This window comes from Mustela nivalis, assembly GCF_964662115.1.
Source record: "Mustela nivalis genome assembly, chromosome: 17".
Classification (NCBI taxonomy): Eukaryota; Metazoa; Chordata; class Mammalia; order Carnivora; family Mustelidae; genus Mustela; species Mustela nivalis.
The window spans coordinates 61,887,356-61,912,736 of record NC_139036.1 but is presented as its reverse complement, the minus strand read 5'-3'; the positions used below and the strand labels follow the sequence as shown (position 1 = coordinate 61,912,736).

Below are 25,381 nucleotides of genomic sequence, written 5' to 3'. Positions count from 1 at the left end.
CGCGCAGCCGCCCTAGCAACTGCGGGTCGCCAATGGCGGGCCGGGGCGGGGCTACGCGCTGTCAGCAGCGGGGGCCGCCGGCCCGCGGCGATCTGTGGACCGCAGGGCTCGCTAGCGCCTCGGTGCCGGCCGCCGCCTCCGCGCCGTCCGGACAGCCGGGCATGGGCGCAGGCGTCGGCGGCGGCACGATGAGCACCCTGGGCAGCCCTGTCCGCGCTTACGACTTCCTGCTCAAGTTCTTGCTGGTGGGCGACAGCGACGTGGGCAAAGGGGAGATCCTGGCGAGCCTGCAGGATGGCGCAGCCGAGTCCCCGTACGGCCACCCGGCGGGTGAGCGCGGGGCCAGGACGGCCAGCAGAGCCCAGGGAGCGCGCGGTGGGCCGCGGGGAGCGCAAGGGGGCCAGGGGAGCGCGCGACGAGCGGGGGGGAACACAGCGGAGGCGGAGGAGCGCGCGGCGGGCCAGGGGAGCGTCGGGGGGACGGGGGAGCGCGCGGCGAGCTGGGGGTGGGGTGGGGCGGGGGCGGGGCCGGGGGGTTGTGCGGCGGGCCGGGGAGTTCCAGAGGTACCAAGGGAGCGCGCAGCGGGGCAGGCAGCTGACGGGGGACCCGGGGAGCGCGCAGAGGGCCAGGGAGCGCACGGGGGAGCGCGCAGGGGGCTGGGAGGAGAGGGGCGGGAGGAGCGCTCTGGGGCTGAGGAAGGCGCAGCGGGCCCGGGAGCGCAAGGGGGGACCAGGGGAGCGAGCCGAGGGCCTGGGAGCGCCCCCGGGATCAGGGGAGGGCGCTGCGGGCCAGAGAGCTCATGGGAGACCAGGGGGAGCGCACGGTGGGCACCGTGGAGCGGGACGCAGGCACCTGAGTAGCGCGGCGAGGAGCCGGGACTGGGAGCGAGCCCGACCAGGCGCAGGGAGGAGAAGCTGTGGAGTGTGCGAAGGGCCGCGGATCAAGGAGGGCGGGGTTCACCGCCCGCCCCTCTGCGTGAGCCGGGCGCGCGCTTGGAGGGAATCCCCCGCTGCACCCCCGGTTCCGCACGTGGGGAGCACAGAGCGTCCTCCTTAGTCTCACCAAGGTCCGCCTCCCGCGGGAGCTCGCGGCTGAGCAGGGTGCTGGGGTACTGCTGACCCCGATGACGGCGAGGCGGAGGGGAACGCACGGATCACGCAGGTGGAGTTTGAGAAGGAGGTAGCCGGGCTGCTGCGGGGGGGCCCAGCCAGGAAGCCACCAGCGCGTGCGACGCGTTTGGAAAGGATGCGTGGGGGGTAAGGAGGGGGCGGGAGGGAACGGCGCGCGGGATCCGAGCGCAGCGAGCAGAGGCTCCCAGGTGGTGGCTCTGCGCGTGGGCGAGATAGAAGCGGAGCGCGAATGGAAGCAAGAGAACTAGTCCGGAAGGTTCTCCGAGGTTCCTGGCGTGTCCAAGGGAAGGGGCTCCTCATCCTCGCGAAAAGGCCCGGGACGGCAAGAAACCCAAATGACCCATGAAAATGCGGCCTGAGGGCGAGGAAGGGAAGCGCTATAGAAAGTGAAGGAGTGTGGGTTCCAGGGGCGGGGTGGAGCCGGAGGACTCAGAGCTTGAGGACAGTGGGCAGAGGGTCCCTGAAGTTTGAGGTTTGAGGGGCGCAGGCCCCAAGACGGGGTGGACGTTAGGAAGAAAGAAGGGCAGGGAGAGCAGAGGAAAGTGAGGTGGACAGAGCTGGGCCAGCAGGCAGGAAGAGTCCGGTCCTGGGGCTGTGAGGGGTCCCCGCCGGCGATCACCTTTTCGCTGTCACGTTGGGGGCTCCAGGCGCACTTCCAGAGCAAACTGACTGCTCAGGGTCTTGCTCCTTTCTGCCTCCTGGGCTTGCGTTTGGGCTCTCCAGAAACGGAGGAGGGCAGTCCAGAAGTCCAGTCTTGATGTTCAAGCCAGCCCAGGTGTGCTTCTGCCCTGAGCCGCAAGCAGGGACCGGAGAGGAAAGTGCAGAGAAGGAAGCTCTGGGTCCAGCGGGCCTCACTGGGGGATCAACTTGGGTTGAGGCAAGAGCAGCAGGAGGTGCAGGGCGAAGGTTAGGGCGGGAAGCAAGGTGGGCTCTCTGGGGGTGAGCGATGTAAAGAGAGAAAGTGGGTCTGCAGAGCTGGCGGAGGGAGGGAGCCTGTGGCTTCTGTGCGGGCATGTGAGCAGCTTGAGTGGCATGGCTTGGGACAGGCCTTTAAGATGGGTGCCTTCGGCTCAGGTCATGATCTCAGGGTCCTGGGATCGAGCCCCTGCTTCCCCCTCTCTGCCTGCCTCTCTGCCTGCTTGTGATCTCTCTCTCTGTGTTAAACAAATAAAATCTTAAAAAAAATAAAAAAGATTGGAGGCGTGGGGGTGGGGAGAAAGTTTGGGAGAATTTTGGTTGGTTCTGGAGAACTGATGCCAAGAACCTGGGCTCTTCTTGAAGCTGCCAGCGCGAGAGTCACCCAGGGCACTTGGGAAAATTGCGTTTAGATTGTGTCTCTAGTCCCAGATCTCTGTTATTCAAAGTGATGCCATCAGCCACATGACATTTTTTTAAATTTAAAGGAATGAAAATGAGATAAAATGAAAGGGTTGTATTGGCTGCATTTCAAATGCTCAGCAGTGACACCTGACTGACACTTGGTTTGTGAGGGGTGTGGCAGAGCCCCTCCAGACAGCTCTGCTCTGGGGCTTCAGCTCTAGGAGGGCAGAGGGTCCCCAGGGCCGGGGGTGCAGCGGTGGAGGAAGAAATCAAGCACCTGATTTAAAAACTGTGCACCTGGGGGGGACAAGCTGGAGTTCTGATTTCTTACAGTGGGCAAGTGACGTGCGCAGGCGCAGATGGCAGGAATGTGCGCAGTCTGCTCCAGACTGGGTTGTTTGAACAGAGGCTTGGGTACCCTCCATTGTGTTACTCCCTTTTATATGCAAACTGAGCACTTGTTCAAGCAACTAGTTAACTCTTTCTTCTAAAGGATTTAGGTTAAAAAGGCACTTTTCAGGAGACTGTAAGAAGTTGGAATCATGGTCAGTATTGTTATTATTCATAATAATTGGAGGAAGGAGAGGGCATTTCCAGCCTCCTGTTTTCGTCCCCCACTCCGAGTGCGCATGCCCTGTTGCTCTGACTTTGCCCAGGTTTGGGGGTACAGTGTCCGCAGTCCCTCAGTCTTAGATGTTTACCTGGCTTCGGCGCTGACCACCACTGTGTCTGTGTCTTCTGTATTTTGCTGTCCCTCCAATTAGCTACATTTCATTTCCGGCCATTCTCCAGGAAGGGGTCATGAGTATTTCCTGAGTGTGTTCATGTTTGAGAGTGTCTGTGCACTGTCTTTACCCGTGAGCAGTCTCTCGTGCAGGTTAGCATGTATCCTGAGGCCACACGTTCTTTCTGGGCTCTCTCGCTTGCTCTGAGCTGCCTCGGAGCCTGAGGTCAGAAAGTCTCTCCTTGTGGATGAGTTGCCTTTTCTTAGAGACCCTCAGTTCAAGCGGACCGTGTCTCAAAGTTGGATGCTTGGTGTTGAACTTCTGGTACACGGTGTACTCTTTGAATTTGTAGATTTTGTATTTAATTTCAGGGAAATTTACTTCATGTCCCTAAAACTTCTGTTACATTGATTGGTGTTGATGTCAGTTTTCCAAGTGCTGCTGGGCAAATTGCCACAAACTTAGTGGCTTAAAACAGATTTATTATCTGACAGTTCTAGAGGGCCACTGGGCCCTGGGATGAAACTGAGGTGTTAGTAGGGCTGTGTCCTTTCTGGAGGTGCCAGTGGTGAATCTGCTTTGCTTGCCTTTTCCAGCTTCTAGAGCCCTCCTGCAAAGGTGATGCTGCCCATCTCACACTGCACCACTCCAGCCTGACTCGGTCTCCCACTTCTGCTTTTAGGAGCCCTTGTGATGGTGCTGGGCCCATTTGTTAATGCAGGATAATCTCTGTACTTAAAGGTCAATGAGGGGCGCCTGGGGGGCTCTGTGGGTTAAGCCTCTGCCTTCAGCTCAGGTCATGATCTCAGGGTCCTAGGATGGAGCCCCGCATCGGGCTCTCTGCTCAGCGGGGAGCCTGCTTCCCCCTCTCCCTCTGCCTGCCTCTCTGCCTGCTTGTGATCTCTCTCTGTCAAATAAATAAATAAAATCTTTAAAAAAAAAAAAAAGGTCAACTGAGTAGCAAACCTAATTCCTTCTGCAGCCTTCACTCCCCTTTGCCATAGCCTCCTGGAGACACATATTCTGAGGGTCACAACGTGGTTACCTTTGAGGCGCTGCGATGCTGCGGCCGTCCTTTTCGTCTCTCTCTTCTGAATTTCTGTGGATATCTCAAGCCTTTCCGATTTGTTGGTAATCTTTATTTTAGTAAACTGTTTCTAGCTGTTTCTAACTTCCTTGTTAGTTTAGTAAATGATATTGCTGTGTTCTGCAATTTTTTCCTTCTACAATTCTCATTTACAATTTTCTTTTTTTTTTTTAAGATTTTATTTATTTAGGGATGCCTGGGTGGCTCAGTTGGTTAAGCAGCTGCCTTCGGCTCAGGTCATGATCCCAGCGTCCTGGGATCGAGTCCCACATCGGGCTCCTTGCTCGGCAGGGAGCCTGCTTCTCCCTCTGCCTCTGCCTGCCTCTCTGCCTGCCTGTGCTCGCTCTCCCCCCCCCCTCTGATAAATAAATAAAATCTTAAAAAAAAAAAAGACCTTTATAAAAAAAAAAAAGATTTTATTTATTTATTTGAGAGAGAGAGAGCATGAGTTGGGGAGGTCAGAGGGAGAAGCAGACTCCCCATGGAGCTCGGAGCCAGATGCGGGACTTGATCCTGGGACTCCAGGATCATGACCTGAGCCAAAGGCAGTTGCTTAACCAACTGAGCCACCCAGGCGCCCCTCATTTACAACTTTCAAAAATTTCTTTGAATGGGGTACCTGGGTGGCACAGGTGGTTGGGCATCTGACTCAGTGTCCGCTCAGGTCCTGATCTCAGGGTAATGAGTCCGAGCCCCACGTTGGGCTCCACACTCAGTGGGGAGTCAGCTTGAGATTCTCTCTGCCTCTGCCCCTCCTGCTTGTGCTTTCTGTCTCTCTCCAGTAAATAAATAAATCTTTAAAATTTTTCTTTAAATAATTTATTTCATTAATACATCTCTTATTTTGCCAACTTCATGAAGTTGTTCCACTGCATGAAGTAATTGGGACGAACGTCCTTTTGTTCCCTGGGTCCTGTGTCCTTTCAGGTTGGGTTCTTTGTCTCTTTCTCCTCGTATAACTTTCTGTTAAAGTGTGATATGCACGCAGAATAGCTGAGGGACCCACCTCCCACTTTGGGGCCTCTGGCCCTGGAGCCTCCCTCGGATCTGGAGGGTTAGTACCTCGTTTGGCCTCTTCTCCCAGGAAGAAGTGGTGAGAGAAAGGCCTGGACAGCTCAGCTCTGTGAGGAGAGTGCAGTCCGGCCCCTGCTGGGCTCCTCCTCTCCGGTCCCTGGTGAGGGTCTCTCCCCGTGGCCCAGCTGGTGGTGTTGCCAGCACGGCATTACCCGTCCACCTCCAATTGCTGGGAGAGGAATCTCTTGCCTCGCAGCTGTTTTCTGGTTACTTCCTCCTGGCTACACCTCCAGCTTCCTTTTGCCGGCAGGAAAACCCCATCTTTCTTTCTCTGGTTCATTTCTGCTGACAGCCGGTTGTAGGACTGCCCACCCCTTTTATTGAGCGTGTAGAAGAACCATCTCCTGAGGTAGGTTATGTTGTTAGGCCCGGAGAGGGTGAGTTACTCTCTCAAGATCACACAGCCTGAGTGAGAGCCGGAGTGTGGATGGTGTGGTTGGCTCCGTGGCCCCTCTGGCTCAGAGCAGTGGCTTTTCTTCCCTGTGAGAACCATCAAAATGCTTTTCCTTACTGACCTTGTTATGGGTTTTTTTTTGCCTTTCTGTTTGCCTTTGACCAGTGTTCTGCCAGGAGCTCCACGCACGCCCTCCCCCACCGCGCTGCCTTCATCAGAGAGAGGTAGATTTGCTGATTTCGCAGCTACTCTGCGGTTTCCCTTGGCAACCAGTTCAAGATTTAAAACACGATTTATAAAGCCATCATATTCAAGTTTGAATTGAGAGGCGGTGAGTCCTTTCTAGTTCTTTACACTGTAATTCCTTACGGAGACCCTCTGCTATTCCTTACCTCCCGTGGTGCCACCAAGAGCATATGGTAACTTTCTTCAATGTATCCATTTTTTAAACTACGTGTAAGTGCTTCCATGTATTTGACAATAAGAAAACTGCCTTTGTATCAGATTTTCTCCTTAAGAGCCAGTCTTTAAGCTCTACCCACTCGTGTCCTGTAGTGCCTCCTCCTGCAGTGGGGACTTCCCCTTTTGTTCAGCCTCTAACTCCAACTCAAGGTGGCCCTGATTTGGGGTGATGGGCAAGGAGGGGCTCAGATCCAGCCAGGCCAGGTTCCTGCTGGGCAGAGGGTCAGCTTCTGGCTGGAGACCCCCCAAGCACCCACCATATCCTCTGTCACTAGCTCTGGGTGTCTCAGCGGCTGTAGGATGACGGCCTTGGTCCTGCCTTAGTCTTGCTGGCTACACTGGCTTACTCCTCGATCGGGCCTTTTGGGGTGAGGGAAGCAGCAAGGTTCGAGGCGATGGAGCCCATCACTCCCATCACAGGCTGTGAACTGATTTCCCGTTAAGAGATTTTTTTTTTAAAGAGTTTGTTTGATGCTTTCTTCCCTGGCTTCTTCAGCTTATTTAGCCTCAGAGAAGGACTTGTGCATAAGCAAAAACTGAAAGAAGTCGCCATATCCAGGGGATCGGGCATAAAAACATCGGAGATGTTGTTTTATCAGATCCACAAACAAAACCGCGGGAAAGGCAGTCACTGCATGAGACAGCACCAAGGTCCCCAGGGCTACCATCCTCAGAGGGCCTTGCTTTTGCTTTCCTCTCCGAGCTGCCCCCGGATTCCGGCCGAGACCTGGCACGTCCGCAGGCTGTGGGAGCCGCTGAAGTGATGGGGACCGGCCCACGCTGGCCTGCGCTGCCCGCTGCCCGTCCCTGCTGGGCTGCCACCCTTCAGGCTTCTGGGAGCAGATCACTGCCCCTTCGTTTGTAAACACCTGGGTTCCTGGGGTGCTGCCTGCCCCAACCCCCCCCGCCCCGCTCCCCCCCAGCAGGACTGGAGGGCTAGCCTCTGTGGCGCATGTCTTCTGGTTCACGATCACTTCTTCCTTCTGGTCTCCACCAGCCACTGAGGTGAGGCACGTTCCCCGCAGTGGGAGACTTCCCAGCTACAGGTTTTAGAGAAAACAGGGCTCGACTGTCACATACTTCAGAAACACCGCATATCCGAGTATGTTTGACACGTGTCTACATAATATACTCTCTAGGCAGAGCACATGCACGTGTGCGCAGTACTTGTGTACGTAAGCACACGCAAGTATACACAGACCCAGTGTGCATCATTTCTGTGGCTCTGATTAAGGTATAAACCTTTTGAAGAGGGTATCAATGAGGAAGCAGACTCTTCTTTGTTCTGGTCGTGCTCAGAGACTCGTCCAACCTCAAGCGACTCTATGGCTATTGGACGGTTTCATTTGCTTAAGTATATGGTCGCCCTTCGCGGACTTTCCAGTGACCCCAGCCCCAGGGCGGAAAGCTGGCCATGTGGTCCATGTTTTCCTGAACAGGCCCGCATTCCAGGAGTTTAGGTCTGTTTAGCGGAGCGCACAGTTTGGAATCCAGGCCGTGAGCAACCCAGCACATGTCCTTGGCTCGTGGGGAACTCACCCGGGACTGTGTTGGGAGACACTGCCGGGGAGAGCGGGAGGCTGCCATGCTGCTGGACCCGCACGGTGGGAGAAGAAGGCAGGTGCCCTGGGCCCGTGGAGCCACCTCTCTGCCACCTGTCGCAGCAGGATCCAGCTGGGACTCAGCCTGGTTTCCCAATCTCTCCACGGACGCCTGAGTTTCATGCCTGAAACCACCTGCCAACGGTCGTCCCCTGGGAGATAGTCCCATAAAGTGGTGGTGGAGAGCCACGAAGGTCATCACCACTGTCCTGGGGCTTCCCTGGCTGAATGTGAACCTCAGGCTGTTTTTGGGTTTTGTGGACTGTGTGTCCCCTCCTCTTGCAGATAAAAATTAATGGATTTACTTCCCCGAAATGGGACTCAGCGAGTTTGTTTGTGGATTTGAACAATACTGGGACTCCTGACGCATAGCATCTTGTTTGATTAGGAAGGAAAAGAAATTTACAGAGGCAGAATCATAAATATGCGTATTAAATTATAGGGAACCCTAATACAGTAGGCTGAAAGGCATTATCTTAATGGGGAAAATAAATAGGTAAATTTGAGGAACATTAAATTCTCTCTCTCTTTTTTAAAAGATTTTATTTCTTTGAGAGAGCGAGAGCGAGTGAGAGAGAGAGAGAGCACAAGCAAGAGGAGAAAGGAGCAGAGAGAGGAGGAAGCAGGCCCCCCGCAGAGCAGGGAGCCCGATGCGGGGCGCCATCCCAGGACCCTGGGATCATGACCTGGGCCAAAGGCAGAGGCTTCACCAACTGAGCCACCCAGGCACCCCTTAAACTCTCTTTTAGATTAAGAAACTTCATGTGGGAGTAGAATCTATTTCTCCCAGTCTAGAGCGATGTGTTCATTCTGGAAGGTAGACCATTGCCTCATGGGTTTAAATAGGGTCATGCTGGTTAGACGTCTGGGAGAGGCCAGGCCAGAGGCATCAGGCCTGGGACCCATCCTGTGAGGCTGGGCACCCGCACCGAGCCCGGAGCTGTTTGTGGGCACGGGCGGGGCGGGCACTGGAGGAGCAGTACAGGAATGCCGCGGACCCATGTCCGTTTCTGGATGCAGCTGTAACACAGCCAGAGCTGGGGGCCTAACAACACAGATATTTGTTCTCTCTAGGCTCTGAAGGCCAGTGGTCCGAAATTGAGGTGTGGGCAGGGCCACACTGCCCCGCCACTGCCAGGGCTGCCAGTGAGAACCCTTTTGGGAATCTTCTGGACAGCTGCTGGTGGCTGCCATTGTGTAAGGTTTGAGTGAGGGAGGGAATGGACCTTGCCGCCGTGCTCTGTCTCCTGAGTGGTCAAGCACCCTCAGCCTCTGCTCCTCCCTGGCAGGTGGCGGTCACCAGGAGCTGGCCCCTGGCCCTCCTGGGCCAGACGAGATGACTTATGGGACTCTATCCTTCCCTCCCACACTGTCTTGGGCTCATCATACTTGTCCCAAAGGAGGTGCCACTGGGCATGGGGAAGCCTGGCAGTGACCCAGGCCCTGCTGAGGTCTCTGGGGTGGTCATGGCCTCTATGAGAAAAATTGCCCAGCCCTCAAGCTTAGGGCCCAGCTGGTAATGATGTTGGCTGAGTCCGCACTGTACCTCCTAGCTAAGCAGAATGGTGGCATCAGGGCTGGCCCAGCTGAAGAGACCACCCTCTTCCCTTAGACAGGAAACTGTTCTCAAAGGTGTCCCGCTCGGCGACCCAACTCAGGGCACCCACCACTCCCATAGGCAGTGAGGGCCTGGCTGAGCATGAACCTAGGAGGCAGCTTGGGGCCGTGGGTGCTCTGTGCCCAGCAGAGCCATGTGGCCTCCCTAGCATCCATCCCAGAGCCCCTGCTGCCGCCCGCAGACATCTGCCTCTACTGTGCGCTTTTCAGGGAAGCCAGTGTGGCTGTTTCTGGTTGTCCTGTGATGATAACTGCTCAGCAGAGGGACCCCCATGTGCCCTCCCCCTCCCTGGCTGGTCCCCCACTTCCTTTCCCTCTAGCCACAGTGACACACAGGCACCTCTCGTGCTTCGTGCCTGACATCATGGTTACTTACTGTATAAGAAGGCCCCTGGCCTCTCTCAGGTGAGTGGGGATAATAAGTCCTAGTTCCCAGTGGTTCATCCTAAACTGTCTTCAGGAGCACAGACAGGTGAACAGTTTACTGTGCCCGTGGGGCAGTCCCTTAGCCGGGCATGGGCACGACCCGTGAGGAGGGCATGCCTTTCCCCAAGCTGTCTTCTCGCCACATCTTCTGCAGCTGCAGAGGTAGGGGGCTGATCCCGGGAGGCTCAGGGCTCCTTCTGGGGACACATGCAGCCCCAGGGGGTGGGAACGGGCTAGAATACAGTGCCGCTGGCTGACTGAACTGACCGCCTACGTGAGCAGAGTGTCCCAGACAGAGGAGGTGTTGGCCTCAGTCCCCAGCGCCTCATGGGCCAGGTGGGCAGCCCCTGGCTGAGTGGGCTTTACAAAAACGGTGCCAACAGCATCGAGAACTGTGCCCTTGAACATCAGAGATGCTGCCCCTCTCCTCCCCTGAGGGACAGTGAGGGTTTCCCAGCTGTGTCTCCTGGGCGGCAGGCCTGTGAGAGCAGGGAAGAGCCCCTGCTGGCCGGAGCTGCCAGGCCCTGGCGGTGGCCTGAGTCCACGTTCCAGCAGTGTCCCAAGTTCAGGGGTGACCCTGAGACACAGGGAGGGGAGGCCCATGATTTGAAAGTGTTGGGCCTCTGGAAACAGGGCTGTTGTCTGGCCACACCCAAACAATGGTCCAGAGACCCTCTTGGCTATGCCCTGATCTCACTCGTGCTGGGGCACTGGGCCCCACACTGAGAACTCAGTGTTCCTGCACACGGCTGGTCAGCACAGAGCACTGGGTGCCCAGGGCTGAGGTAGCATGGTGGTGGTCCCGTCCCTGCCGGGCAGGTGGGAAGATTCAGCTCCCACAGTAGGGAATGAGTAGTTCAGGGCCACAAGAAGTGGGAGCCGCGCGGACAAGCTGGGGCAGCCAGGCCATGAGGAGACCGGAGGCCCCTGGACTGTCCCTCACTGGGGGGGCACCTGAATCCACTGCTTTGCCATTTCAAAGAGAAATTGAGGAAAGAGAGGGTTCAGGGATCATGCTTCTCAAAAAGGAGATCTGCAGAGAGAGAGATGGTGTTAATTTCAGTAGTGCCCTTCGTTAAAGATGATGAGCACAGTTCAGATCCCTGTCTAGAATGGGACTTTCTTTTAGAGCATCCAGAAATGCAAGGGTGCCCCGAGGGACCAGTGCTGGCTGTGGCTGTGGGTGCAGCAGGGTGCCTGCCCCAAACCCTGCCCACCCTTTGGCCCTGCAAGACACCCCGCATTGTCTAGCAGACTGTCTAGCAGACTGTCCTCCGATCCAAAGAGCCGAGCAGACCTAGTTCTGGGAAGGACACACGTGTACACAATTTCTTTGGGGTGAAATTCACATAATATAAAATGATCATTTTGTTTTTATTTTTATATTTTCAATATTTTATTTTATTTTTTTAAAAGATCTTATTTATTTATTTGACAGAGAGATCACGAGTAGGCAGAGAGAGAGGAGGAAGCAGGCTCCCCGCTGAGCAGAGAGCCTGATGTGGGGCTCGATCCCAGGACCCTGAGATCATGACCCAAGCCGAAGGCAGAAGCTTAACCCACTGAGCCACCCAGACACCCCTCAAGATTTTTTTTTTTTAAGATTTTATTTATTTATTTCAGAGACAGAGATCACAAGTAGGCAGAGGCAGGCAGAGAGAGAGGAGGAAGCAGGCTCCCTGTGGAGCAGAGAGCCCGATGCGGGACTCGATCCCAGGACCTTGGGATCATGACCTGAGCCGAAGGCAGAGGCTCAACCCACTGAGCCACCCAGGCACCCCTCAAGATTTTATTTTTAAGTAATGTCTACAACAATGTGGGACTCGAACTCACAATCCCAAAATCGAGAGTCACACGCTCCACTGACTGAGCTAGCCGGGTGCCCCAAAATGAACCATTTTAAAGTAAGTTAGTAGCATTTAGTACGTCCACAATTTTGTCCAACCGCTACCACTTGCAGAGGGAACCCCTCGTCCCAGCCTTTGGCGATCCCTGGTCTGCTCTCTGACGTTTTCATTCAGCATTAGACACATTTCTCAGAAGTCAGCTGCTCGAAGATGAATGTGTTTGCAAGTGATTTTAACCAGTATTTACACCAGAGGAGCATTCTTCTATGTGACGGCATACATTTTCACCCGCTCACGCCGTAAAATAGACACAAGCAGGTGCTGCGTGAGCTGAGCTAAATTATCCATTCCTCACGCGGAGCTAAAAGTGGAGCGAACGGCTTGGCATCTGATGCTTCCTTTTTTGTTTTGTTTTGTTTTAAGAAGGCTAAAATTATATCTCCTCTTCTCTCGGTTATTCTGACTCAATGAGCCTTCCTGCAGGCTTTGCTCTAGGAGCTTTCGCGTGTTTTTCTTGCATTTTGATGGACAGAGTTTTCGTTGAATTCGTTCTGTGCAGCGAACAGAATTACCCCTTTTGATCCTGACCGTGACATTGCTAAGGTCAGCGCGCTGGTTCTCGGGGACCGGCCGGCAGCCAGCAGCCGTCAGGGAGGCAGAGAGATACTGAATAAGAGAAGAGCAAACACTGAGTCAGGAGAAAGGAAGCAGCGCAGGGCTGAGGGCAAGGGTTCAGTGAGGAAGTTAGTGAGGAGTGGGCGGGGGGCGCGGAGCTGGTGAGCGCTGGGTCGTCTCCGGAGACCGGGGCTCCCAGGCGGCCAGGCTCTCTCGGCGCTTGGCACAGTCTGTGAACCGCTGTGGCCAGTGCGTTCCTCCAGGTGGCGGGGGAGACCGAGGCTCGGGGAGCACGAGGACATTGCTGCTTGTCAGGACTGGGATTGGATCCCTCAGAGCTCCTCCCTGTGGGCCTTCACTGTGGGAACCCGGGTGGCCCGGTGGCTGTGACCCCTCTCTCTCCCCAGCTGGGGAAACCGAGGCACACTCACACGCGAAGCAGCGCTTCCTCCAGCCTGGTCTCCTGTCCCACCCCGCTTGCCTGGCCCCGGCCCATCCCGGAGTCTCCACGCGGGGCGAGAGGGAGGTGCCGCGGGTGGCAGAGGGGCGCGCAGCGGAGCCCACGGGCTGGAGAAGGGGGGCGCTCGCTGCTCTCCACGAGCCGGCCCCAGTGGAGACCGCGGGGCTGTGCGTTCCCGGGGCTCCGGGGTCAGGGTCAGCCTCGCCGAGGACAGCTTCCTCTGCACCGCGGCGGGAACCACCAGCTGCACAGTGCGTTCAGTCTGCGCCAGGCTGGCGGATGGGCAAGTCCCGACGGTCGCGCTTCTCAGTGCTTGTCCCTTAGTGCGGTGCGGAGACACGGGGCGTTGTACTTTGCTTTGGGAAGATGTTGAAATGTATCTTTTGTAGCTTGTGTATAATGGAATGTCACGCAGCCACCAGAAGAATGAAGTCTTGTCTTTTGCGACCAAGTGGGTGGGGCTGGAGGGATTACGCTGACTGAAGTAAGTCCGGGAAAGACAATTATATGATCTCACTAGTGGGGAATTGAAGAAGCCAGACAGATGAGCATAGGGGAAGGGAAGGGGAAATAAAATAAGAACAGAGAGGGAAGCAAACCGTAACAGACTCTTAACTCTAGAGAACAGTGAGTTCTGCTGGAGGGGAGGGCGGGGGCTGCACAAAGTGGGTGACGGGCATTAAAGCACGCACTTGGTGGGATAAGTACTGGGTAGTGCGTGTAAGAGACGAATCACTAAATTCTGCTCCCGAAGCCACGACTACACTCTATGTTAACTAAGCTGAGTTTTAACAAAGCTCCAAGCAGCTTCAGCAGACAGGAGGTTACGGCCTTACCTGCCTGACAGTTGGAGGGCAGGTCTCGTCTGAGCCCAGCCTGGGTCCTGGTGCCTGAGCCTTCCTGGATTCTCTACTGCTCTTTCCCCCCGTCTGTGTCTCCGTCCGTCCGCTTCCGTCCCAGCTCCTCTTCCCCTGGTGAACCCGAACTGTATGGTTGCTGCGAGGTGCGACACCAGAGTGGAGAAAGTGGGGGGACCCTTCCCATACAGCCAGTCACTCTCCGGTGTTTTGGGGTCACTGGTCTTTAGATTATTTCTGTCACTGAGAGTTGCTATCTGCGGGAGGACTGGTCCGGTAGGACCTGTGCAGCCATGGCCAGAAGCAGAGTCTCCAAAGAGAGCAATCCAGGGGCGCCTGGGGGCTCGGTTGAGTGTCTGCCCTCGGCTCAGCAGGAGGTCTGCTGTTCCCTCTGCCTCTCCTCCCTCCCTCATGTGCTCTCTCTTTTTCTCAAATGAAGAAATAAAATATTTTTTTAAAAAGAAAGAGAGCAGGACGCCTGGGTAGCTAAGTTGTTAAGCATCTGCCTTTGGCTCAGGTCCTGGGATTGAGCTGTGAATTTATATCTTCAGAGCAAACAGGCTTAGAAACACAACAGGGCACTGAAATGAGAGAAAGCAGACTGTTCACCTTACTGCCCCAAACCAGGCCTTGCTGTCATTTCTGAAGTGCCGTTTCAGGAGGAAAATGTGAAATTAAATGAAAAAATTAAAAGAGCAAATGAAAAATTGGGGGCGAGGTTATAGGAAAAACAAACGAAAGATAAGAAAACTTCTCAGTGACCCTAAAGGCTGAATTCTGAAACTGATGTCCACTAATTTGAGATTTAGTTAGAAAATCACAACTTGGGCGCCTGGGTGGCTCAGTGGGTTAAGCCTCTGCCTTCGGCTCAAGTCATGATCCCAGGGTCCTGGGATCGAGCCTCGCATGGGGCTCTGCTCAGCGGGGAACCTGCTTCTCCCTCTCTCTGCCTGCCTCTCTGCCTACTTATGATCTTTCTCCTTGTCAAATAAATAAATATTTAAAAAAAAAAAAGAAAGAAAATTACAACTTAAAGAGAAAAACCCATTAAAAAAACATTTCATATATTTATTTGAGGGGTGCCTGGGTAGCTCCTTCGGTGGTGGTGAAGCATCTGTCTTCAGCTCAGGTCATGATCCCAGGGTTCTGGGATCGAGCCCTGTGTCAGGCACCCTGCTTCTCCTCTCCCACTCCCCCTGCTTGTGCTCCCTCTCTTGGTGTCTCTCTCTGTCTGTCAAATAAATCAATAAAATCTGAAAGAAAGAGAGAAAGAAAGAAAGAAAGAAATCCCAAAACAGTAAAGATATTGGAAATTTAAAATGTGATGGCAGAATAAGAATTTCAAAGGAAGGATAAAAGATAACACAGAGACCATTTTCCAGAATGTTGAGGAAAAAAGAGAAATGCAAAATAAGAGAAAGTAAGAAAATCATGAAGTACGTTCAGGTGGCCTAACATCTTATGAACAAAACCCCAGCAGGAAGAAAAAAGTGAACAATCCAAGACTATTTCCCAGAATTCAAAGATTTGCATTATCAGATTGAAAGAGCCTGTTGAGTGGGCCGCCCAACAATGAAAGTGCCCCATAATAATGCATGAGATTGCAGCATACTAGGCCAAGGCAAAGACCCTCCATACCTTATATGAGGAAAGAACAGACTGCATTTCAAAGGATCAAGAATCAGTGTGGGTGCCTGGGTGGCTCAGTGGGTTAAGCCCCTGCCTTCGGCTCAGGTCATGATCTCAGGGTCCCGGGATCGAGTCCCGCATCGGGCTCTCTGCTTGGCGGAGAGTCTGCTTCCTCCTCTCTCTCTGCCTGCCTCTCTGCCTACTTGTGATCTCTGTCAAATAAATAAATAAAATCTTAAAAAAAAAAAAAAAAGAATCAGTGTGACATCTGACTTCTCAACAGGAACTCCAGAAGGTAGACCTGCACATTTCTGAATAAAAACTATTTCCTGCTTCAGTTGGGTGCCCATCCACTCTCACTGAAGAATGAGTGCAGACTACAGACATTACAGACTTGCAGAGTCTTGAAAACTATCTTCCACACACTGTTCTCAGGAAGAAAAATGAGGTTGTAAACCGACAGAGAGGGAGACGTGGGATTCCACAGCAGGAGAAAAGAGGGTCCAGGAAGACGGCGCACTCCTAGTCTGCGAGGGGGCGGGACAGAAGCTTGAGAAGATGCTGCCAAGAAGGCGAGACACCGCATGTTTGGAAGTACTAAGGGAAGGCTGGATAACTGGAGGAGACTTTAAGGATATGTTAGTGATACGTGCAGAGAAAACTAAGCAAATAAACAAAAGGCAATTTTTAACTCCAGTAAAAACAAAAAGTTGTACGTGAAGGACAAATGAACACGCGCGTTCCAGCTGCGGATAGTGTTTACTTGGTCATATTGATATAAAATTGGATATTGGTCTAGCTAAGACGACAAATGACTGTAGTGTGTGTGTGTGTGTAGGGGGAGAGAGAGAGACATGTGGAGCATGTCGGTGAAAGAGAACTACATTTTCACTTTCCACAGTGGGAATTTGATTAATGTCTAACCCTGAAGAGTCAGAAAGTAGGAATACACGTATGTCGCTTACAAATTGGGAGACACAAAGCAGACAAGTACCCAGAGGATGAAAATGGATGCGGTGCTGCGGGGGTGTGCATCGGGTCCTGCTGTCCATGTTAAGTTTCTGACACTTAAAACCATGTGCATCTGTGAGTGATGAAAACAAAAGTCAAGTATAGTTTTAAAAACTCATAGGGTGCTTGGGGTGCCTCGCCGGCTCCGTTGGTGAAACATGGGACTCTTGATCTAAGGGTTGTGGGTTCAAGCCCCATGTTGGGTATAGAGATTACTAAAATAAAAAAAATAAATTAAAAAACTGGAAAAAAAAACCCTTATGGGGAGTTAAAAAGACCATTAGGAATGAGTTCTTTTAAATTTATGAAAACTTATTTTTACTGTGGACCTAAAAAATAAATAAAAAATAAGGTACGTGAGGGTGCCTTGTAAATCAAAGGCGCCAACCCAATTCAAACAGTGAGTTACTGTCCTAAAGGTTAGAAATGAAAACCCTCTCCAGCCTGTTAATGGTGAGAACTCTCTTCTGCTGTCTGGAAACGGATGTGCCGAAGCCACATTCTCTCTAGACTCAAAAATAGGTTCCCAAGTGTGCTCATTTGTTGCTTTACTTAGATGGTATAAAACCTTTAGTGTTCGCAGGGGAAAATTAGATGTCTCCAAAATTAACTTTGAAGTTGCTCTCTGTATATGTCTTCATGTGTTTATGTATGTTTGATTATATGTGTATATATTCTACTTATTATGTAATTATACATTGTATTCTGTGTCATATATTCCATTCAATGTCTGTGTGTATCCATGTTCCATTACAGGCACTTATACCCTGTTTTATTGCACGTGTGTGTCGCACATCACATATGCCCAATGCTGGCCGCTGCAAAAGGAAGAATACAGGCATTTGAAGTTGCCTTACAGATAGTTCTGTAGGGTTTTAATGGACTGTGAAGAGGCCCTTGGTGGGTCGCCCCAAAAAGTAATTTCCCAGAGCCCAAAGCTACTGACCTAAGCAGCTTCCAGAATATCTGTGCTCTGCCCTAAAGCCTCGGCAGCATGTCCTCAGAATGCGAAGCAAATCTGTTGTTGCCTTCCGCCTGCATGCTGCACAGCCCTCAACTGACTTTAAGGAAAGGAGGGTGTATGGATATGGTGTGTCGGGCGGGGGGTTCGCTAAGGCCGAGTGCTACAGATCCTTCCAGAGGATCTGTAAGCTAGTTGGGAATGGCTCCTTCCTTCGAATGCATTCAGGGGGCTTCCTTCTGAGCCGTGGCTGTGGGGGTTTTCTTTTGGTGGAAAGTAAGATTTCACACCCGTTCCAGGACTTTCTCAGGGCAAGGCCCCCAGGTAGGGGTTCCTCTCTTTTCTTCTGTCTGACCCCCAGGAGCCCATTCCCCTTTAGATCTGTAACTCCTAATCCTGCTTTCCTTGTCAAGATAGCTGAAGTCTGGCCACATCCCAGAATGTTTCCAAGGCTGGGCTTGCTCTGAGAGACATTCCTGAGTAAGTCTAAAAATGGCCTAAATCCAGCGCCCCAAACCTGGCTGGGTCCTTGTGGTCATAAATCGTGTTGGGTGTGTTTCTTGGATGGGAGAACTCCTCTCTTGCTTTCTCTGCCCCTTCATGGCCACGGTGTCAGTCTTGGCCTCTCCCTCCCTGGGTCCCGCCGAGTGCGCCGGCTCAGCCGCAGACGGGGCAGAAGCATTCTGGGGACTTGCTCTGTCAACACGGGATTGATTTCTTTTTTTTTTTTTTTAAAGATTTTCTTTATTTATTTGACAGAGAGAGATCACAAGTAGGCAGAGAGGCAGGCAGAGAGAGAGAGAGAAGCAGGCTCCCCGCTGAGCAGAGAGCCCAATGCGGGGCTCGATCCCAGGACCCTGGGATCATGACTTGAGCTGAAGGCAGCGGCTTCACCCACTGAGCCACCCAGGCACCCACGGGACTGATTTCTAAAAGGAGCAGAAAATTGGTTTCTGATGGAACGGGGAGGAATATTTTTCCTTTTTAAAAATGCTTATTGCTTTTTCTGATCTTAGGGAAAGAATGCATACACATTGAAGAAACTTAAACTAAGGAAAGGTTTGGATAAACAAAGCAAACACCACTGAGAAATTTCCAGTTGCAACGTGGGGCTGGTCCCGCGTCACCCCTCCACGCACATCCACACACACACAACGCGTGTATTTTCTTTACCTAGCTGAGGTCATGCTTCCTACCTCATTTTATATGCGACACATTTTTCTTGACGTTCTTAGTGTGATAATTTGGCGGAACGATCTCGGGGTTTTAGCCTGGGAGTGGAGCTCAGAGGGAGCAGTCCCAGGGCGGGAGGGAGGGTCGCACAGATGGGGGGGCCGGACGTGGGGCTGCTCAGAGCTGCCTGAAAACGGGGGCCTCGTGCCGAACACTCCAGGGGCCGAAGCCCAAGGCCGCGTCCCCGCGCCTGGGGCAGCGTGCAGCAGCCAGAGCCTCCCGAGGCCCGGGGCCGAGGTGGCTGGTGCCGAGGGAGGAGAGGAAGGTGGGAGGCCCCCACGGAGTGGGCAGTGGCCCCCACGGAGTGGGCAGTGGCCCCCACGGAGTGGGCAGTGGCACTGGTGGGCAGGGTCCGTGCGAATCCAGGGAGACCCAAAACAAGGTCTAGTCCGTCTACCTCAAAACCATGACTCTTCCCTGGTGAGAAGTCCTTTCTCTCCCCCCAGGAGAGTTCTCCTCTCTGGTGCCATTTGCTTGAGAGTAACTCTGAGGCCAGCAACACTTAAGCTGGCCTACCCCCTCCCACAGGCATCGACTACAAGACCACCACCATCCTGCTGGACGGCCGGAGGGTGAAGCTACAGCTCTGGTGAGTTGGGGCCCACCCCGGGCTCTCAGCAGGATGCGCCGGCCCCCGGGGGTAGAGGCTCTCTTGGCCCTCGGAGTGCACCTTACCGCCTGTGGGAGGACCGCCCCCCGGCCCAGCAGACCCAGGGCTGCCCCACAGGAGGTGGTGACCCGCTTGTCTGGGCTACCGAGGCTTCATCCATGGCAGGGAACGCTGGGGCCTTGGTGGGTCCCCGGGGGTCTGTCCAGAACGTGGCCTTACTGAGACCTTCTGCTTCCCCAGCTCCAGGAGGGGCCCATGAGGGTGATGGGGACAGACCCACGGCAGGCGTGGGAGGCTGGGAGCTCGAGGCCCTCTCCTGGGGTCTGGATGGACTTGGTCTCTTTCTCACGTCCCACCTGGCAGCCCTGGCTCTGAGATTCAGGTCCCACCTCCGGACCTCTGCCCACCCCCTGCTCTTGGGGGGGTGGGGAGTAGAGAACTGGATTTCCTGCTTTGACCACCCCACGCAACTTGCCTGACCACGGTTCCCGTCCCTGGGTCATCCTTCTCCTGGGCCACCTGCATGGCCCTCTTCTCTGCCCACGTGTGACCAAGCCCCCAGCCACACCAGCCTCGGGATGTGGGAAGCCTGTCCTGGCGCCGTCCCCACCTGCCCCTTCCCGGGGGCGGTCAGCAGGGAGCCTTTCTCCACAACATCCCTTAGCACCCATCCTTTCCCGCGCCCCCCCCCCCCAGGATGTTTGAGATTGTGGCTGAGGCCTCCCTGCAGCCTCTGTCCTCTGGGCTGCCCGCTGCTGTGGGTCAGCGAGCCTCCGGCCTCCTGTTCCCACTTGCTGTCCTCAGACTCCTGGGCTCTCCTCGCAAACTCCGCCCAGCCCTGAGGCCCGTGGGGCAGGGGCTTATCTCATCCTGGCTCCCTCCCTCCCTGAGACCCTCGAAGGATCCACTCACAGCCCACGCTTGCCCCGGCCTCCGAAGGCTGCCCCATGTCCCCCCTGAGCAGCGAGAGGTCTCTTGATGGCGCGTTTCGTCCGAGTGGCTCATCCTCATGAAAGCTGTCACGGGCCCACCCCTCATGGCCCCCCGCCTCACCCCGCCGCGATCCACAGCACCCCGTGTCCAGGGACGGCCCCACTTCACGACAGCCACCCGTCTCCCGTGAGAGCTCGTGATTCCCGCCCTGCGCTGTTCTCCGGTGTCTCCTTGCCCGCAGGCTCCCTGCTCACTCCATGTGCTGCAGAGCTGAAACTCCGCGGGCTGGGAGTCCCCGCCCCATCTGCTCCTCCCATGTCCTGGACCACACTGGTCAGCACCTCAGGGCCCTCCTGAGCCCCAGGCCCTGCCCTCCCTCAGGGAGCGCCCTGGGACTCAGAAGGCAGGGGCAGGTCACCACCTGCAGGAGAAAAGGGAGAAACTGCACTGTCTGTAGTGACAGGCCTGGACCTGCCGTCCCCCCTCCTCCCCAAGGAGCCACCTGTGGGCGTGGGTGTGTTTGCTGCCCACGCAGAGGTGCCGTCCTGACCAAAGATGCCAGGAAGGGCATCCGCGCCCACCGGTGCTCGGAGCCACCGCCGTGAGAGCAGGCCGCTGGAATCCACCCCACGGGAATGTTGTGTTTTTTTAATCCTGGTTTTGGATGCTTGGAGCTCCATCCCGGCCGTTCCGGGTGTCTGCACCCCTGGGTCCATTCCTTGTTTTGATAAACTCAGGGATGTGTCTGCAGTGGGATGGCCACTGACTGGCGGTTAGAATGTTCTCGCTGTGGCTCTCAAGTTCCAAACCTGGTTGTCGGGAAGAAGCAGTGATTTCTTCTCACTGGCCCTAACGTCTTTTCCAGGGATACATCCGGGCAGGGAAGATTTTGTACCATATTCCGCTCCTACTCTCGGGGCGCACAGGTAACATCCCCTGAGCCAGGAGGTCAAACGGACTGAAACTCCCATTCGGAATGTCCTCTAACGGCTGCCTGGAGAAGGCCGTTCTGCTCACAGAGGAGCTGCTCCAAGAGGGCCGCGCCCCGTGGTGTTGGGGCGCATGAGCCTGCCTCAGCCCCAGGAACGTGCGTGTGCGTGGACACCTGCACGTGCTGTGTGTGCACGTGGGCTGTGTGTGCACCCGTGTCTGCGCGTGTCTGTGCACACATGTGCGTGTGGTGGGCCGTGTGTGCACCTGTGCCCACGTGATCGTGTGTGTCTGTGCATGCTCCGCGGAACGCGCTCTCCGGGCGGGTGGGAATGCTGCTGGGGAGGAGGTGATCCTCGCGGTCCCTCTGAATCCCGGGTCCCTACAACAGCTGGTGGCTGTGGGGGACGGAGAGCCAGACCCCAACTCACCTTGACATCACAGGGTTGAGTAATGAGCTCATGAAACATCATCAGAAATACTTATTTAACTACTACAGTTGGTAGATAAACAAAATAATATGTTTCTGTTAAAATGAGTCAAGTGGTCGAGGACGGAGTGGCCTGCACACGGGCCAGCGTGGTCCCTGTGCTCGCCTCTGACCCGTCAGTAAGTCTGCTTCTCTCCCCCAGGGTGTGATCCTGGTCTATGACATCGCAAACCGCTGGTCCTTTGATGGCATCGACCGGTGGATCAAGGAAATAGACGAGGTACGACGTGGTGCCAGGCACCGTCCACGTGGGCATGCGGGGGGGCGGGCATGTGAACCAGGACACGAGGCCTCAGCAACATGGGGGCTGTGCCCCTATCAGAACAGGACCCGGCCCTCACCTGGAGCCCTGCCCAGTCCCGGGGGCTGGAGCCGTGCCCCACCTGCTGTGTGGGCCACTGCCCGCACCTGGGGCTGCCGGTGTGGACACGATGTGGTCAGCACCTGGGGCTGCCGGTGTGGACACGATGTGGTCAGCACCTGGGGCTGCCGGTGTGGACACGATGTGGTCAGAACCGTGTGCACGGTGTTATTTCCCGCAGCCGCAGAAATACGCGGGCGTAAACAGCGGGAATGTACGCTCTCCCAGTTTGGAGCCCAGAAGCCCAAAATCTAGCGTCAGCAGGATCGGCTCCCTGCAGAGGCTCTCGAGGAGGGTCCGTCTGGCCTCCTCCAGCTTCGGGGGTCTGCCGGTGGTCCTTGGCCTGTGGACCGTAACCCTAGTCCCTGCCTCTGCTGGCACGTGGCTTTCCCGCTGTGAGTTCTGTGTCCTCTTCTTGCAAGGACTCTGGTGACTGGATTCAGGGCCCACTCCAGTGACCTCGTCTTAACTGATTACGCTCTGCAAAAGTCCCGTTTCCAACAAAGACACATCCTGAGGTTCTGGGTGAACTTTGGGAGAAGGCTACTTACCCTATAACCGAAGGCATCAGCAACTCCAAAAGCTCGCCCAAGTAACCCCTTTGCTTTTGTCTCGCCCTTCAGCACGCCCCTGGCGTCCCTAAAATCCTAGTGGGGAACCGCCTGCATCTGGCCTTCAAGCGGCAGGTCCCCACAGAGCAAGCGCAGGCCTACGCGGAGCGGCTGGGCGTCACCTTCTTCGAGGTCAGCCCTCTGTGCAACTTCAACATCACCGAGTCCTTCACAGAGCTGGCCAGGACCGTGCTGCTGCGGCACGGGATAGACCGGCTCTGGAGGCCGAGCAAGGGTAGGCATCGGGGAGGCCGTCCGGTCCCAGAGCCCCCGCCCCTGGCCTGCGGCCCAGGACTCGCCTTGTGCCAGGGCGTCCTGGCCATCCTCAGGGTGAATGCGTTTAACTCGAGAGGGACCCCTAGGGACAGTTTTGTCGGGTAGCTCGCAGAGCCCTTTCTGGGTCTGCATGTGGCAGAGCTGGGGGGGTAGTATGTGCACTGAGTGAGGGGTGGCACCACCCCATGGAGCAGGACCCCCCCACCAGGGCCAGCTGGCCAGGTGTCATTTCACGGTTTTGGAAGAGGATGTCCTCTCAGGAATGATTCACTTTCAGCTCATCTTGTTTGCAAAGAGGGGACCTGAGAGGCAGAGGCACATGGAGCATTGCTGGTGCCCTAGAACCCGGCCCCTTGGTGTGAATCCCTCCAAAGCCCTGGGTCCTCTGATTTCATCTGCTTTGTTGGGGCCTTTACGGTGACCGTCGCTGTCACAGATTTCCTCACAGGGACCTGGTAGTGTGTGACCGTTACAAGAAAAAAAGGACAAAATCTAGTTATTGAATTGGGCAGTGCAGGGTTGAGGGAGTGGAGCTGGATTCTGCCCCATTAGGGTTCCTTGGCCTCAGCACAGCCGCCAACTTGGATAGGGCCCTTTGCTCGGGTGGGTGGGATGTTCAGAGTGCTGTGCTCCTGCTGCCCCGCGGTGGGAACCCCACGTGTCCCGGGGAGTCCATGCCACCCCTGGCCGAGGGCCACTGTGTGGAGACAGCTCTCTGCTGGGAGCCCCCAGGCCTGAGCCCTTAGGGTCTGGGGTGGTGATGGGGTCATCTGGGAATGGCCCCCTTTCAGGCCCCCGAGGGCTCCATCCAGGGAGCCTGATGCATGCGAGGGACGGTGTGGATGAGACTGAAACGTTCACTTCTCAGCCGCGCTCTCAAGCGTGTCCCTGTGAGCTGGTCACACGTGCTTCTGGTGCCAGCAGTCTGGTTTGCAAGGTCATGCCTGACACCCTCACTGTCTCACCCCAAATCGCAGCCCGGAGAGTCCTGTAGGAGGACTTCACCGGCCACGTCTGTACTCCAGGTCTGCCCCCTTCTTGGGCCTGGAGGGAGACACGACGGGTCTCCAGTCCCAGGTGACTAAAGCAGGGTGACCCTTCTCTGGCCCTGCCCCGGGCCACGCATGGGCACAGTGGGTGGAGAGTGCGGCCTGAGTCCCAGGGAAGGGAGGCGGGGAGGCGAGCGGGCTTCCCTGGTGTCCAGGACAGCAGGCGCTGAGCCCGGTCCCTTCCCTGCAGTGCTCAGCCTGCAGGACCTGTGCTGCCGCGCAGTGGTGTCCTGCACGCCCGTGCACCTGGTGGACAAGCTGCCGCTGCCCATGGCCTTGAGGGGCCACCTCAAGTCCTTCTCCATGGCCAGCGGCCTCAACGCCAGGATGATGCATGGCCGCTCCTACTCGCTGGCCGCCAGCTCCGTGCACAAGAGGAGTGGCCTCCGCAAAGTGAAGGCCGCCCGGCCGCCCCAGAGCCCGCCCAAGCGCTGCCCCCGGAACAGCTGTAAGGTCTCTTGAAGACGGCGCCGGCACAGACACGGAGCAGCCCCACGCGGGGCGGACGGACGGGTCAGAGGGCAGCGGGAGCCCGGCCCAGGCCCGGGAAAGCACCTGCCGGTCTCGCGGTAAGACCTGTCGCGGTGACCGAGCCCCTCCGTGCAGCGGAAACACAGCCCGACCGACGGTTCCCTGTGGACGTGCATGAAGCTCTCGTTTTAGACGTGTGTTAAATGTTGTCCCGGGGATGGGCCGTCTGCTCTGCTCTGGAGGACAGCGGCACAGCTTGTCCTCAGCACGACTGCTTTTCCAGGAGCGGCCACACGCGTGTGACGAGTGTGACTCCGGGGACTCTGGGAGGCAACGGGAGAGACCTCAGTCCTCGACCTGCCGAGGGCCTTTCTGTAAACCTCCTCTTTCCAGCGAAGTGCGAGTCCCCAGAGGCGGTGCCCGCGGGTCCCACACGGATCTGATAAAGGTTTTGCTATGTTGTTTACCATGTTTGGGAATTAATAAGTGTTTACATGCATATTTTTCTGTAAATCTACATTTTTTGTACAAGATGTTCCACAAATTATGGGAAGAAAATGCCAAAGATATCTCTTGTTGTGTCCGACGGCCACAACATAGTCACAGCAGACCCAGACCGGCAAGGAAATTATCACCCGGAGCCGTTTCAGTAAGGAACGAAGTGGACACTGTTACTCAAGAAAATGTTTCTCGACAATAAAATGTACACTTGTTTCTTGGTAGGACGGTGGGCCGGCTCTTTCTGATTCTGTGTGTTCACGTGGGTCGTCGCCCGTCCTGAACATGGCTCCTGTGGTTCCAGATTCCTTCCCTGGGAAGAAAGGCCGTGGCCGGAAGTAGGAAGTGTGAAGGGCGACCCCGTAAGGTGCGCCTGTCTGGGACAACAGCAGACAGGGCTCTTGATACCCCCTGGGGTGCTCACAGATCTGGTAGGCACCCCGGACCGACGGACAATCCCACAAGGTCCTTACCACCACTCACAAGAGGCTCACAGACGGCCACACAGAGGGTCTCACCTCACTGGCTGTAGCTGCTCCGCATCTCCTGCAGCAGCCGGTGGGTACAAGGAGGAATCTTTAAAAAGTAACCAACAGTGAGAAAATGCCGAGTCCTCAGTTCCTGTTAGCATTTACAGATTTTTAGAAATCGGAGGGCTTGAGAACTGGAAGCAACATCTCTATTCACAGAGCCAGAGAGCAGA

The 25,381-nt window shown here is 55.4% G+C and overlaps 1 protein-coding gene across 1 annotated transcript; it reads left to right on the top strand.

Annotated features, from left to right (window-relative positions):
* The first annotated feature begins 69 nt into the window (after positions 1-69).
* RAB40B (RAB40B, member RAS oncogene family) lies at positions 70-24,902 on the top strand. Its single transcript, XM_082705619.1, has 6 exons — positions 70-330; positions 18,978-19,038; positions 20,858-20,918; positions 21,555-21,632; positions 22,397-22,619; positions 23,900-24,902. The coding sequence occupies exons 1-6, from the start codon at positions 162-164 to the stop codon at positions 24,169-24,171; spliced, it is 864 nt and encodes a 287-aa protein (XP_082561745.1). The 5' UTR covers positions 70-161; the 3' UTR covers positions 24,172-24,902.
* The last annotated feature ends 479 nt before the right edge of the window (positions 24,903-25,381 follow it).

Bases quoted from the DNA above. Each gene is read 5' to 3' on its own strand.
- RAB40B (XM_082705619.1), top strand. From the start codon at position 162: ATGGGCGCAGGCGTCGGCGGCGGCACGATGAGCACCCTGGGCAGCCCT. The intron at 331-18,977 runs GTGAGCGCGGGG...CCCCTCCCACAG, and splicing joins CCCGTACGGCCACCCGGCGG to GCATCGACTACAAGACCACC. The intron at 21,633-22,396 runs GTACGACGTGGT...CTCGCCCTTCAG, and splicing joins GGATCAAGGAAATAGACGAG to CACGCCCCTGGCGTCCCTAA.